The 15,009-nt window shown below is 35.6% G+C and overlaps 1 protein-coding gene across 1 annotated transcript in view; it reads right to left on the reverse strand.

Annotated features, from left to right (window-relative positions):
- CLTC (clathrin, heavy chain (Hc)) overlaps positions 1-15,009 on the reverse strand; it is a 64,509-nt gene that overhangs the window by 43,236 nt on the left and 6,264 nt on the right. Inside the window, exon 2 of the mRNA XM_012648427.1 lies at positions 1,271-1,478. Within this exon, the coding sequence (XP_012503881.1) occupies positions 1,271-1,478 (208 nt within the window). The remainder of the gene's footprint in view (positions 1-1,270; positions 1,479-15,009) is intronic.

The following is a 15,009-nucleotide window of genomic DNA, read 5'->3' on the forward strand; positions in this document are numbered from 1 at the left end:
CTAATACAATCTAATTTAAGATAACTCACCATCTGCACACATAAGAAAGCATTAAGAAATGTGATAAGATAACAATAACATTAAAAATAGAAAAGAATTTTGACAAAATTAAAATGATGGCCTTTTAATAGTGAGGTGTGAGAGTTGCTTAGCACCTGAATTTAAATTCTTTAAGGAGGCTGAAGGAAGCTTAATACCCTAAAGTATAATATATTAGTTTTAACAGAAGTAAAATGCTTACTGTCACAAAACATCTGATCCTACGTGAAAGCTGGACCATCTTTCCTTGAGATCAATTCTTAGATATGTCATAGCAACTTATCTGTTTGAATATGCTTGTCCTACCCCCATTTACTCTCCAACCAGTATTATCACCAAATACAAAGTTTAAATCATGCAAAGAAAAGTCTGTTTAAAAAATTCAGCCCTTCTAACAAACTCACTCACAAATTGATCAAGAGATTACCGAGAACTTGAACTCTTCTACCTACTATCAAGAAGAAAAACAAAGCAAAAAAAAAAAAAAAGGCAATTAAATGCCTTTTTAAGAGTCATATTTTTGTCACCTAGTCCTCTTAAAAAACTGTCTCAAAGGGTCAATTACATTCTCATTCTAAAGTTTAAAGGGAAAAAAAATTAATACAGGCTCCGAGATCATATGAGATTTTTTGAACTCTATATAGATTAATAAGCTATACAGTTCTCTGTTGTGACAATTAAGTTAGTCTGAATAAACTCAAACACCCTTAACTCCAAAGCTTTAATAACCACCTATATACACACAAGCTTGTAACAATCAGTGTAAATTCAAGCCATTTTTAGAACCCAATAATGTGAATGAAAACACAAGCCTGGAGTATAAAAAGGCACAAAATGAAAGGCAAGTTTATCATCATAACAAAATTCTGCAATGTTTAGGTGCTAGTATTAGTAAAGTATGCTCTATTCCAGAATATGAATCACTAATTTATTTCCTCTGTAGAGAGATATGTTTAGCATAGTCTTATCATGCCACAAATATAAAATTTAAATGTATTTAATCTAAAACTTAAAATTATTCCAAGTAGACCTACACTAAATAAAACATTTCAGAGAAATATTCCAAGTAAATGTCATAAAAGTTTAAATCAAGTTCAGTATTAGGCTTAACTTTGCAGATTTTCTTTAATCAAACTTAATCAATATACTAAAAAAGCAGACCCTAATTTTATATTTGCATAAAATATACATAAGAAGAGTTTTAAGGAAAAAAATCTACAATCTTTTATACCTTTTAGTGCAATTACTTTGCTAGCTGGATTCATGATGGCGCTATCCGCTGAAATTGGTCTTCGAATTGGATTACTTGGGTCATTCATATCAATGATTACCACCTGGGCCTGCTCTCCCACTTTTTCTCTAATGCAGATGAATTTGTCTGACTCCATTGTCAGGGTACTGAAGCCAATGTTTGCTGGGTTGATACCCAGGTTCTGGAGCTGGAAAAAAAAATCAATAAAAACTATGTTACCAAGTGGATTAGAAAGATTTGACATTCATACATTGCCATCATTAGAAATCCTTACTTAAACATTAATGCTTTCAGGTCAACAGTGACATCTCCATTACATTGATTAAAGTGAGGCAGTTAATAGGCAAGTATTGGATCTTCTTTCAACAAATATGGTATTCAATTGTTTCAACTAAGGTAGAACAAATAGAGATGAAACTATAGGGAAGAGCAACATTTAAGAGCTAGCATTTATGGTTCAAGAGATTTGAAATCATCAATGTTTCTTGGTTTACTTTAAGATCTTTGAACTACTGGACCTGTCCTCTCTTTATCCCCCTTAACATACAGTAACTTGTTCAAATGCATTAGGCTTCAGGAATCTGAAAAATTAAGTTACAGCATAGAAAGATTTAAAATGTCACAGAGTTCTTGATCTCAAGGAACTTGGAAATAGCAAGAGTAGACAAATAAAGCTGCAATATTGTGCAAAAAGTGCCAAAACAAAGATATGTAAGAGGGACCTTGTCAAAGGCAGCTCCAAAGTTGAAACAACGTGTTTAAGGGAGGTAGGTTAGAGAATTCTCAACAGAAGGAGCATGTGCTAAGGCACAGAGATGTGAAAGTGTGGTCTGCTAAAGGAACTACATCCGGCAGGGGTGGAGAACCTGCGGCCTCAAGGCCGCATGTGGCCCTCCAGATCCGAGTGCAGCCTCTGGACTGAATCCAAACTTCACTTGTTCAGTAAAACTTGGATTCAGTCAAAAGGCCACACTCAAGGATCCAGAAGGCAACATGTGGCCCTGAGGCCACAAGTTCCCCATGCCTGAAGGGAGCTTCTTAGAGTTTTAACAATAAAAATAATGAAATTAGATTTGCTTTGTGTACTTAGAAGATACTAAAGTATCTGTTCAACAAATATAGTGGATCTCAAGATGGTAGATCTTTGAAAACGAATTAAGTGTGTAAGAACAGAAATCAGTTGTCAGTGGAAGGGGATCTCTACCACACTGGGTCATTACAACTCTGGTGACTAAATGTGGTGTAACAGATTAAATCCTACTAAAAGGCTACACGAAGGCTTTATTTTATTAGCCGTGGCGAGAATAAAGTGCAGTTACATTAACTCAGTCAGTGAACACAGGGGCAAGGAGTCAAACAACTGTCTAACCATTAATATAAACATAGTAATAAAGTAGAAGATTAACCTGTTTTACAAGCTCAAGTATAGCTGCAATGCAAGGCAAATACACCAGCTATGAGGTATGTAACCTATAATGAATTTGGTTACAACAAAACTCTATAAATTATTAATTTCACTTCTTCCTGACTTTAACTTTTATAGTTACTTTTAGTTCCTGAATTAATGGAGGAACATAAACATAAGTGGTCCCCAAAAACATACAAAGGGATTGAGGGTGGGCTTAAGGGAGGCCTTTTCCAAACCAGACTGTCCATCCAGTTTCAGGGTAGGTATTTACTTCTATTTTTCTTAGTAGAGGTTCCTTAGACTCTTGGTAAGTTTAATAGTTAACCTTTCCAATAATTGGAGAAAATATTTCAGTGACTCATGGTGTTCATAGAGCTATATACCTTAAAGCAACAAGTTAATTTCTAAACTACTCTGAAAACAAGAATTCTGTTTCTAAGTCTCTACCAAGTCTTCACCTAAGGCAATTTTGAATCTCAGCTGTCACGGGTTAAATCCTAGAGTGTTTGAGAAAGTCAGAGTAAAAAGTATGTTAGTCAAGTAGAGAAATTAAAAGAAAAACAAAGATGCAAATCACAGACACAACTAACTGAACCCAAAAACAGATTCCTTCCTACCCTTCAACTTCAAAGGCAGGTGGAAGATGCCTGTAAGAAAACACTATTAGAAAAGACAGTGAAGAGGAGGAAAAAAGGGAAGTCAAACAACCTGTGTTTCCTATTCCTTGCTAAATCCCTTGAAAAATGCAGTAAGAAAAACATGCTGCACCAGCTAGCAATGACCTTCAGCCTCAGGGTTTTACTTGTAGAAAAAGCAAAGATTTGGTTTTAAAGGGTTTTAAAAGGTTGCATGCAATCCTTGCAATCTATGTAATCCTTATACTCTTTTCTCATTAAACACATTCTACCAAGAGAGCGATGCATATACATTTGATCTCCATAAAGAATGTACTAGTACTATTTAAAATACTCCATGTGAAACAGATAAATCTTTCATTTAAAAACCAAAATTATCTCGGTAACTTACTGGCTCAGAAAACAAAGTTCAAAAAAATTTAAAAAATAAATAGCAAAATTAAACAGGAAGTGGCAAACTCTTAACAATGTTACATGTTCAAACATATTTAAAAAGCACACTTCAGCGATGGCCTTTTACACAACTAAACAGAAAACTGCTCCTTCCTAAAAAGTCTTTCCTAATTCTTAGGAAAAGAAATGACAGCAACTTCAAGATACCTATCCATATTGGTTAATTTACATTTGCTTCCGCCTCTTCAAATAAGGTAGGTAAGATTATTTTCCTTACTGGTGTTATTTTTGAATGAGAATGCCCAGAGCACTAAGCAATTCCTCTCGTATTTTCTTGTGATATATTTGAGAGAAATATGCTAAAACATACAACAATAGGACAAATAACCATCATTAATCACAATTCTGGTTTAGGTGTACCCCCAGAGTAGGATCATATAAATGGGTTGCCATTCTAGATAACTATGTCTAGTAATATCTGTAAGATTAAAACTATAAAAATGCAACATAGGCCAGGAGTGGTGGCTCATGCCTGTAATCCCAGCACTCTGGGAGGCCGAGGCGAGAGGATCGCTCGAGGCCAGGAGTTCAAGACCAGCCTGAGCAAGAGCGAGACCCCGTCTCTACTAAAAATAGAAAGAAATTAATCGGACAACTAAAAACATATAGAAAAAATTAGCCAGGCATGGTGGCACATGCCTGTAGTCCCAGCTACTCGGGAGGCTGAGGCAGGAGGACCGCTTGAGCCCAGGAGTTGGAGGTTGCTGTGAGCTAGGCTGACGCCACGGCACTCTAACCCGGGAGACAGAGTGAGACTCTGTCTCAAAAAAAAAAAAAAAAAAAAAAAGCAACATATTATTTTCAAAACAGCACATAAGTATTCTTAGTCAATTATACAAATGTGATGGTATATGAGCTATAGCACAGAAACTGAATTATGGACTATAGAACAAACCATGGATAAATTCAGAGGACATAAAACAGTCTCTAAACCTGCAGCTATTTTAAGAGGACATTTCCAAACTATAGCCACATTTTTTATACTCTCAATTGGCAAAATGAGGCTGGGCGCGGAGCTCAGGCCTGTAATCCTAGCACTCTGGGAGGCCGAGGCAGGCGGACTGTTTGAGCTCAGGAGTTCGAAACCAGCCTGAGCAAGAGTGAGACCCTGCCTCTACTAAAAATAGAAAGAAATTAATCGGACAACTAAAAAATTAGCCAGGCATGGTGGCACATGCCTGTAGTCCCAGCTACTCGGGAGGCTGAGGCAGGAGGATCGCTTGAGCCCAGGAGTTTGAGGTTGCTGTGAGCTAGGCTGACCCCACGGCACTCTAGCCCGGGCAACACAGTGAGACTCTGTCTCAAAAAAAAAAAAAAAAATTGGCAAAATGTTGTTACTGTTGAAACTGGAGATACTCTATTTTAAGAAATGGTTGGAAATTTTTATAATAAAGGTTTCATTTTTTTTTAATTTAACAGAACATTTATTTTGCTGTTATAAGAATATGGGGTCAATAAACTGGGGTCCGTAAAAAGGGACTATGTATTTTTTTGAATAGTTATCATATGCCTATGGTAAAGCAGTCAAACTGTACAGAAGGGTATATTGTGAGAAGTATCTGCCTCATCTTTCCAGTAATACCCGTCTCTTCCCCAAACAGAGATACTTTTGCATCTCAGAGATACCCTACAGCATATGAAAGTATATATTTCCACCCTTCCTTTTCCTACAACACTAATGGCACAATGCACAAAAGCATACAAATTATCAACTGCTTCCTTCTTTTTATAAAAGAGCCCACAAAGGCTCATTTGATTTCCAGGTTAGATTTTGGTTTACAAGTAGCACTACCTTCAGGATTTGATGTTTAAATTCAGATTCCAAAAGGTAGGTAACCAACCAGACTGTTAATCGGCCAACCTAAAATACTACAGTACCCTGGAGTAGCAGGTTACAGATGATTTAAAAAAAAAAAAAAAAAGTTTCCTTTTCCCTCTCCTCCAGTCTTTTTAGTTTTTGTACTGAGAAAACTGTATTTCAGATTCCCATAGAGAACACAGAAGCCGTGTGTTATCTGTTTCCTCATCTGAAATATGACAGTTATAATATCTATATCAGAGTTGTGAAGAATTTAATGTGAAGTACTAAGAACAATGCCTGACACACTGGAATAGATAGACTATCAGTACATAAACACATCAGTACTTTAGGCCATCTCAAGATTAGCCTTTTTTGTATTTGCATTTTATTATCTGCTTCATTCAGCTGTCCATAAGGTTGCCTGAAACTCTGGGTGTGAATTTCTTTTAACTACTGATAATAGATGAGTGGTCTCTGGTTGCTTAACTTATTCAGACACAAATGCTTTGGGTGGGGGGGCAGCAGAAAAGGAAATTACATTTTAAGAGTTCCAATTCTGCTGTTTGTCTATCTGAAGTTGTAGAAATCACAATCTTTAAAACCATGTAATATGCTCATGCTAAGGAACCCTCTCTTCTTATTTTTAGGAGCATCATAGAAAGGTATTGCTAAGGCTTTCTAACTTGGCAAATACATCTCCAACACTTTTGCTCCGGGAGCAAGCTGGGAAAGCTAATGTGAACAGATGGCATAAGGTCAGTATCATAAAAAATTCTCTTTACCCTAAAGAGCTTTGGACTGAAAAATAGAAGGCAAAAGGGAAAGCAAGCACATTTCTCAATGTGCAGAAGAGCTGAAGCCACGTGACTCAAAGCCTGGCTCAAAGCCACATACACGTACCGACACTACACCTTTCCAAAACTAGTTTCCAAATGTTTCCTAATCTGCCTATGCCCCACAATTCCAGGTCACCTTATCCAACTGAACTTTAAGCTCCTCAAATGAAATAACTTTCTTAAAGAATGGAAGCCTCTCTTCCATTGTGCTCCTTAACATGCCTAACTAGAGTTTGGAATCTTCTTATACAGAAAGACAACACTCCTTTTACTATATGTATACCATGAATTACTTTGCAGGACAATTACAGAAGAAAAGAGACTCACGAAATCCAGGAGTCCACACTAATATAAATAATAAAATATATAAATAAAAAAACAGAAGGAAAAGCTATTCCTTACAGAAGAAAGCTAACATAAAATTGGTGAAGGACCGATGGAATTTTTAAAAAGTCATTATCTGGCAATCATCAATGGATACCAAAACTAATGGTTGAAATTTTGAGGAACAACACATGTTTACATAGTCTCAGAGGATGTCTCTACAAGATTCTTACTACAAAGGAAAAGATGTATGGTGGAGAAACCTGTAAGATAGAACCTTTATCAAGTGATCAAAGTTTTAATATCACTAGCAATGAGTCAAATTGACAGCATGTCCTTCCCAACAATGATGTGCTAAAAAGAACATCACATCACTTCTGTGGTATATTGGCAAAATTATATAACCTGAAGCTAATCATAGTAAACCCAAATTGAGAGACATCCTATAAAATATCTTTTCACTTAAAAAATAAAAAATCTATGTCTTGAAATCCAGAGTGTTCCAGATCAAAGAAACCTAAAGACACAAGGAGGACCACTCGATGCAACTCACAATCCTGGATTTTCTTTTGATCTGAAGAACATTATTTGATGAAATCTAAAGGCGGCCTGAGATAACGGTATTCTGTCAAAGTTAATTTCATGACTTTGACAATTATAGTGTGATTTTAGAAAACCATTTTGTTATTCTTAGTAAATAAATATTAAAGTACATAGTGGTAAAGAGTTTATGTCTGCACATTACTTTCAAATAGTTTCAATATATACAAAGGCAAAAAAGGATAAATCAAAGACAGTAAATTGATGAGTATGGACAAAAGGGTATCTATGGGAATTCTTTGCACTGTTCTTCCAACTTTTCTGTAAATCTAAAACTATACAAAAATGTGAAAGACATTTCAGAGATATAACTGAAAGCAACAATAAAGATCTTGCTTGGATCTTGAGTAAACCAAATAACATTTGGTGGCAATGAGAAAAATCTGAATATGAACTGTTTTTAGATATTTAGGGGTTCTTAAATATTAGGAGGCTATAATGGTATCATGTTTATAAGAAAACATCCTTATTTTCTAAAGATCCAGGCTGGAGTATTTAGAAGTGAAATGTCATGATAGCCTGAATTTCTTTGAAATGTTTAAGCAAAATTTAAAAAGCAAATATAAGATACTGTTAAAAATCTATAAAATGGATACATAACTCTCCCCAGTCTTATGAAAGCTTAGAAATTTTATTTTTGAAAAAGTTTTTAAAAAGGAATTAATCTCCACTCTTCTCTACAAAACTTGAATATTAAATGATAAGAATTAGACTTATTAGGCAATTTACCTGTACAGCAGGAAGAATACAACTTCAAAAGGTAAAGATGACAAACTAGTCAGACTGACATAATTCAAGCACAATATTTTATGATCTGTAAATGAGCTATAAAATAGGTATCTGCCCAATCAGAACTGAGCAAGAGATTTGCTGCACTGTTCAATATAGTAGCCATTGGTCACATTTAAAATTCAATTTCTCAGTCACACTAGTCACATTTCAAGTGCTTAACAGCCATGTGTGGCTACTGTACTGCATGGCATAGAATACAGAACATTTCCATCATTGCACCATTCTATCTGAAAGCCCTGTTTTCAGAAGTTTTCCTTGGGAGTTCAACAGGAGAAAAGGAAAACTTATTAAACTCTGGCAAAATATGATGGACAGTTGGTAAAGAGACATCCATGTTATTTAAACAAGAAGTGGGTTAGGAAGTAAGTAGAACTTTCAGGTTTCAGAGTTCACAGGTCTGCAGAGGAGGCTTAAAAAAAAAAAAACCTAGAAGATATGAAAACTGTCAGTACACAGGAAAGAAAGAAAATAAAAAACAACAACAACAACAACAACAACAAAACACCCTGAATGCTAGCAAGCAGAACAAGAGCCCAAGGAAAAACTCCTCAGTCTGGGTGTCTCTTTTGCCTCAAAAAAAAGAATAAATATATACGTATCACTAAACATTAAAATGGCTAAGGCCTAGGGTCAGAAGTAACTGAGAAGAACAGCATTCAGCCAGGTGTGCAGCTGTAATAAGATGCAGTTTTTTCAAGAACATGAGAAAAGGGAGAACCAGTCCCTGTGCTTGGTAAGCTACCATTGCCTCAATTTCTCAATGTTCAATATCTTAAACCTTTTCAGAAAAGAGTATACAACTGTAAGATGAATCCCCAACTCCAAAAATGTGTGAAAACACCAAAGAAATTATATTGAAATAAAAAAATACAGTATATTTTTTAAACTTCAGCATTACTAGATTCAGAAATCCAAGTTAAATGCTCATCGTTTTTTAATGCTTTAAGCTTTGTTTTTCCTGCCTTGATTCTGAAAATACACTTGATTTGGTTGTAAATGCAGCAAACAGAAAAGGGAAGGACAGCATCCATCCTTGCTTGAGGGGGAGTAAGGCATGCTTAGGTGCTACATGAAAGGTTAAAGTGATTCAACACACATCAAGCACTTCCAACAGTGTGGGAGCACATAAGCACTCAATATTTTAGGGATTTCTGTCTCTTTAGTTATCTTGTTCTGGGACTATGGCATCATGACATAGACTGTTCTACAATGGATTGGTTTGAACATCAGGCTACTAATGTTACATACTCAAACCTTACCTGGCCCAATTTGCTTGTTCACACACTCCTAAAGACAGAATGGGAAAACCCTGACATATCAAGGAATCAGGAAACCTAGCGGTGTTGAGTCAGCATCTTAATATACATTAGTGACCAAACTATGAAAGTATTGTTAAGAGGACCAAATAGGCCATAAATATACTTTATCCAATAGTATATATTTATTAAGGGCAAAAAATGATAGCGTAAGACATACACCCAAATAAAACCACGATATTTTTCAATCCCCAATTCTTCAACTAGCTAAAAATGACTCTCCATTAGCACAAAGGCTCTCTCAAATAGTTCAGTAAAAAAGGTATATATAAAGGCAAAAAAGGACAAATCAAATATAGTAAATTGATTAATATGAACAAAGGGTATATATGGGAATTCTTTGCACAATCATTTGCAATGTGTTTGTGCCTACAAACACATGATTAAAGAAGTAATAGGTTTGCTTTGAGCCTAGTAATTTCAAACAACAGGTCTCACATCTGATCAGATAGGAATAAATTCATAGGAAATTGGCTTCTCTATATTAGTAAGTATATCGGAGAAGTCTGTTCTCTAATAAATGATCAATAAACTTGTAACAGAACTCATTTACCAGCTGTATCAGCTAAAAATCAAAATGAATTAACACTTGTGTTTATGACAGCATTACTAAGGACATATGTTTCATAATTAGTGCTTGGCTTTACACTTTCCAGATCCTTCCTCCTTGTTTCCTCTGAATAGTGACAATGTAAAGGAAGTACACATGACCTACTGTATTTCAGATGAAGCTATTTTGTAAGTGTTCTACATATAGTTTCATTTGCCTTTGCTGTAAGAGTCTTGTATCTTCATAAGGACCTAAGAGTTGTTACCACTACAGAGTTAAGAGGTCAATAATTTTAGAGACCTGCTAACACTTGGATGTCATTATGGTACCATTAATCTCCCAATATGGGTGTAAGTATGTGCTTAGAAGATTTGGTTAACTTCCTCTCCCAAGTATTTCACTCAGCATAATTTCCTTTAAAAGCTCCTGAATATTCTCTACCTTCTTTTTCAATCACAGTGAAAAAAAATGCTGACAGCAGCCACTTCACCGAGCCCTTCCTGAAACCTAGCAGAATGTCAAATAAAGCTGCAGTTGCTGTATTCCACCGGAAATGAAGAAAATGCTGAGAATGCAGCATTCCTTTAGTTCTTCCATCAACAGGATACTGGCTATTGTTTTCTGTGGGCTCCACAGATTTCAAGCAACAAATCAGAATGCCTTTAACCCTTGCTGACCCCACACTTAAACATATAGATTTGTTTCTACTTCATGTTCACCTTTGAGAGAATCACTGTCTCTTAGAATTTTTGACTCTGGTCACTAAGTCCAAACTGTAAGCAATATATTCAGGAAGGAACCACAGTCAGAGCCAGGGACTGTAAGACTGGCTTTGGTAAACTACCAAGAGACTATAAGAATTTTTCCTACTTATAACCAACTGCTGATTGGAAATTTTTAGAACTTTAAATTTCACTCATTCTTTCAAAATAATCCAATAATTATTATAGATGAATTATTAGATCAATTAATTCAATTCTGACCAAGCTTCAGGGGACTATAGGAAAGTTTTTATGCCCCAAATCTTGGAAGTGGATATGACTTTCCAAGATTATGTCCTTTCCTGTGTAAATGCCATTCAGTAGCTACAACAGATTTAAGGTGGGGGGGGGGAACGGGTAAAAGGGGGAAGTACAGCCAAATCTACCTTTCAGAGAATCAGAAAAGAGGCTTACTTTGAGAGTTCAAGATTATACTTAGCGCCAACTTAACACAAAGACCTTCACAAGATGATGAATGCATCCGGGCAGACACCAAGGGCTTGGCTTACTGGTATGGAAAAACCAAAACGTCTGGTCTCCTTACTATTAAAGCTATAAAGATTCCAAGGAAACTTCACTCTGACACACTTTCCCAAAGACCTCACAAAATATGTATTTAAGTGGCAGCCCGGTGTTAACGTTCAGTTCAACTCCATCCTACTGCACATAATCATGGATTTTTCTAGTCTACACCAAGAGACCTGTCAGGAAATTAGACAACATATATACTCTATCACTAATTTTTCTAGTTAGATCAATCATTCCAAGCATGATCAGCCTACCAGGTACTACAAGTTATAAGACTAGAACCATTTTATTTTACAAATGAGTCAGTAGAATATTTTCCTGTGAACTTAAATACCATAAATAACATTTTCAAATGAGTGAATGAAGTAACAATCAGCATGAGAAGTTTCAGGTTATCTCAAAATCATTTAATATTAACAAATTGAGGGAGTTCAAAGTAACATTAAAATGATTAAATGACTGATTTGTTCTCAGTTAAAGACTATTGAGCATCTATTACTTGGCAACTTAACATCAATTCAATATTGTAAGTACAATTTTTGTGTAAAATTACCTCCTTTGTGTGAAACTTCCCCAAGCTTTTTGGCATGAGGAACCAGTTTCATGGAATACAGTTTTTCCACAGTGGAGGGCAGGGTGGCTGGCAGAGCTCAGGCTATGATGCAAGCAATGGGGAGCATCAACTTGGCTGTAAATATCCATGCTCACCACTCACCACCTGCTGTGTACCCCCCTTTCCTAAATTTCATGAAAGACCACTTTTCCCAGGGATTGGGGACCATAGTCGGATTATAACTGACTTGTCATCACTACTGAGAAAACCAGTAAGGGGGAAAAAACAGGTTTTAGTCTCAGAGGGTCTTGGGGAGTCTAAATTGTAGCTCATGTCCTCTAAAAAGAGAGAAAACACATTCCATCTCAAAAATTATAGACACTACTTTACCAACTGAAGTTTAGTGTTAAAAAACTAAGATTACCTTGATTATTTTTTGGTCAGGGAGAGGGTGTGCACTGGATGCTTGTAGTTTTTTGTTTTTTTTTAATTCATGGTACTAAAACTTCCTCAGGCCTGTTCCAAACACGAAATCCTTTTAATCTTGTTTCTTTCATTAGAAAAGCTTTTCTTCCATTGTCTGAAAACAGCTTCCATTCCAATTATTTTTGGTTTCTATAATTCTTTCATTTATAACCTATCACACACACTTTAATCTGGATTTACTTCTGAATTCAAAATTTAAAAAAAAAATCTTCAAGTTATTCTGCCTTCCACATTGCTGGTTCATTCCACAGAGACAATTCTGCTCTTAACTCCTTCAGGACCAATTGTTTCTGTATATTTTTTGTTATTACAACCCATTATCTCCATGGGTCTTTCTGTTCCTTTTATATCAACTTTTTCGGTATGCCACAGATGATGCCAACAGTTTTCTTAAGTTTTCTTCTGGTTTCAGTAGAAAAAACTTTATTTCTTCAGGTCTCTTCCTAGCACTGTAGTTCTCCCAGTAACCACATCACTTAAACAATTACTGAGCAGCTACTGTGTGCTAGACACTATGCTAATACACACAGAATTCTGTAATAAACTTGACAGTTCCTTCCACTCACTGCTTAAAAGGTACACAGCAATTAACAATGGTGCCATGAAGTTATGATTCCATTTATGTGAAATACCCAGAATCCATAGAGACAAAAAGCAGATTAGCAGTTGCAAGGTGATGGGAAGGAGGAGGGAAACAGACTGCTTAATGGGTATGAGGCTTCCTTTTGTGGTGATAAAAAGGTCTTGCAACTAGATACAAATGATGGTTGCACAACACTGTGAATGTACTAAATACCACCAAATAAATTCTCTTTAAAACGGTTAACTTTAGGTTATGTGAATTTTATCTTAAAAAAAAAAGCCTTTGGTGCTTCGAACTATAAACTCTTAGGGATTAGATACGCTTAATTTATAATTCAAGTAGTCATTTCACTTATAAAGACATTTAAAATTATAAAATTATTGGCTTGGAAATTGTTTGCTACTCCTCACATTTCAGAAACCATTTTATTTAAACTCTTCATATGAGTTGTTGACATTAGTGTCTTCATTAGTACGGAAAAGTCATCTTCATTCCAAAGTGCTTTTTAAAAATTTGTTGCAGTGCAATCATACATGGTGCAATTTTATGATATGCCTCAAATTTCCATTTGCATATTAGGAGAGTTGTTTTTCACTTGTCTTTGGGTATATTTAATAAATTTGTGATCTCTAGAATCATACCCCTAATGGACTGTTTTTCAATTTAAAACATTTAATTATAACATTCAACAGTTCCAATTGTGAGGCCATATACAGAAGAATTGTTAGATGTGTAAAATTTGCCTCTCACCTATGGTAGCCTTTGCCAAACAGCATTTTGGTGTTCAAAACCGAAGTGACTGTGATAAGACACAATACTATGGAAACTCAGTAAAGCTTTTAATAAGGAAACTTTTTCCTAAAGGATATTTATGGTTAAAGGGAAAAAAAAAAAAAACCCGCCTTAGGTTTGCATAGTTCGATATGGCTGAATATAGAGTATTACAGAGAGTGGGGAAAGAGATGGGTTTTGCAAATATTTTCCCTATAGGTTTTTTTTTTTTTCATTATTCATCCTTAAATGAGATCTATCCAAAGTCAGCTGTTTGCCAAGCAGAGCATAAATGGATAGTCTCACTTCACTCTGTCCCCTTTGGTGGTTTTTTAAGCCACCTTTCTCAGATGAGCAGCTGGTCAGAAATAAATGAGAGCAATTCTCAATCCAATTCCCATTTTTCATCTATTATGATTCCCACAGTTTCAACTGAGGGTCATCAAAAACCGCAATCCCTGGGACACCCAGTGTATACTACTAGGAAGGTTCTTCCTTTCTCTACTCCAGAAAAGGACTGGATGTAGAAAATGCAAAAGAGGAAAGAGTTTGGTTTAACACCAAGATCTTGGCTTCAATAACCGGGTAGATGGTAGTTTTGTCTTTTAGTATGGCACATATGTTCAACCAAGTGGACAAAGGAAGACTCTCCCAGGGTATAGGGGAAGAACTAATATTTGAGTGTAAGGGTTAAGTATGATTCTATAAACACGAACACAAGCTGAAATAATCAAATAAAGCCCAGATTAAACATTGAGACATTTTCCAGAATAGCACACTTCAGAGCTTACATTTTTTAATGTGACAAAACATGGTTTTAATGGATCTGGCTCCTATTCTTTCAGAAATAACCATTAAAACCTGCTTTACTTCAGAACTTAAATCTTTATTTACTTAACAATTCAGAATAGGAAGTACCAATATTGCTGACAATTCTGCTCCAAAGCACAATCCTACAAGTTTGTAACCATTTTCTACCATTATACTACTCAAAATGAGCAAGCATATTCTACTCCTACCTTCCTTTCCTACCACCTTTAAACACAAATGTCTTCCTTTAGTTTCTATTTCAAGTTTATCAGTATAAACACGAAAACATGCATTTATAATAAAACAGAAAGCGGAAGTTTCTTGCATTCACTAGTGGCTTCGGACTGGGATACATTCACTCTTGTCATTAAGGAAAAGTCTATAGAAAAGTTTGAGAAATTCAGCCCTATGAGAAGGATGCAGATAATCCTAGTTACAAGTTAACCTGATCCCAATCATTCTGTACAAGTTTCCACAGGGAACTTAGATAAAGCCCTTTAGAAAACTATCA

The sequence above is a fragment of the Propithecus coquereli genome, unplaced genomic scaffold (genome assembly GCF_000956105.1).
Source record: "Propithecus coquereli isolate 6110/MARCELLA unplaced genomic scaffold, Pcoq_1.0 Scaffold285, whole genome shotgun sequence".
Lineage (NCBI taxonomy): Eukaryota > Metazoa > Chordata > Mammalia > Primates > Indriidae > Propithecus > Propithecus coquereli.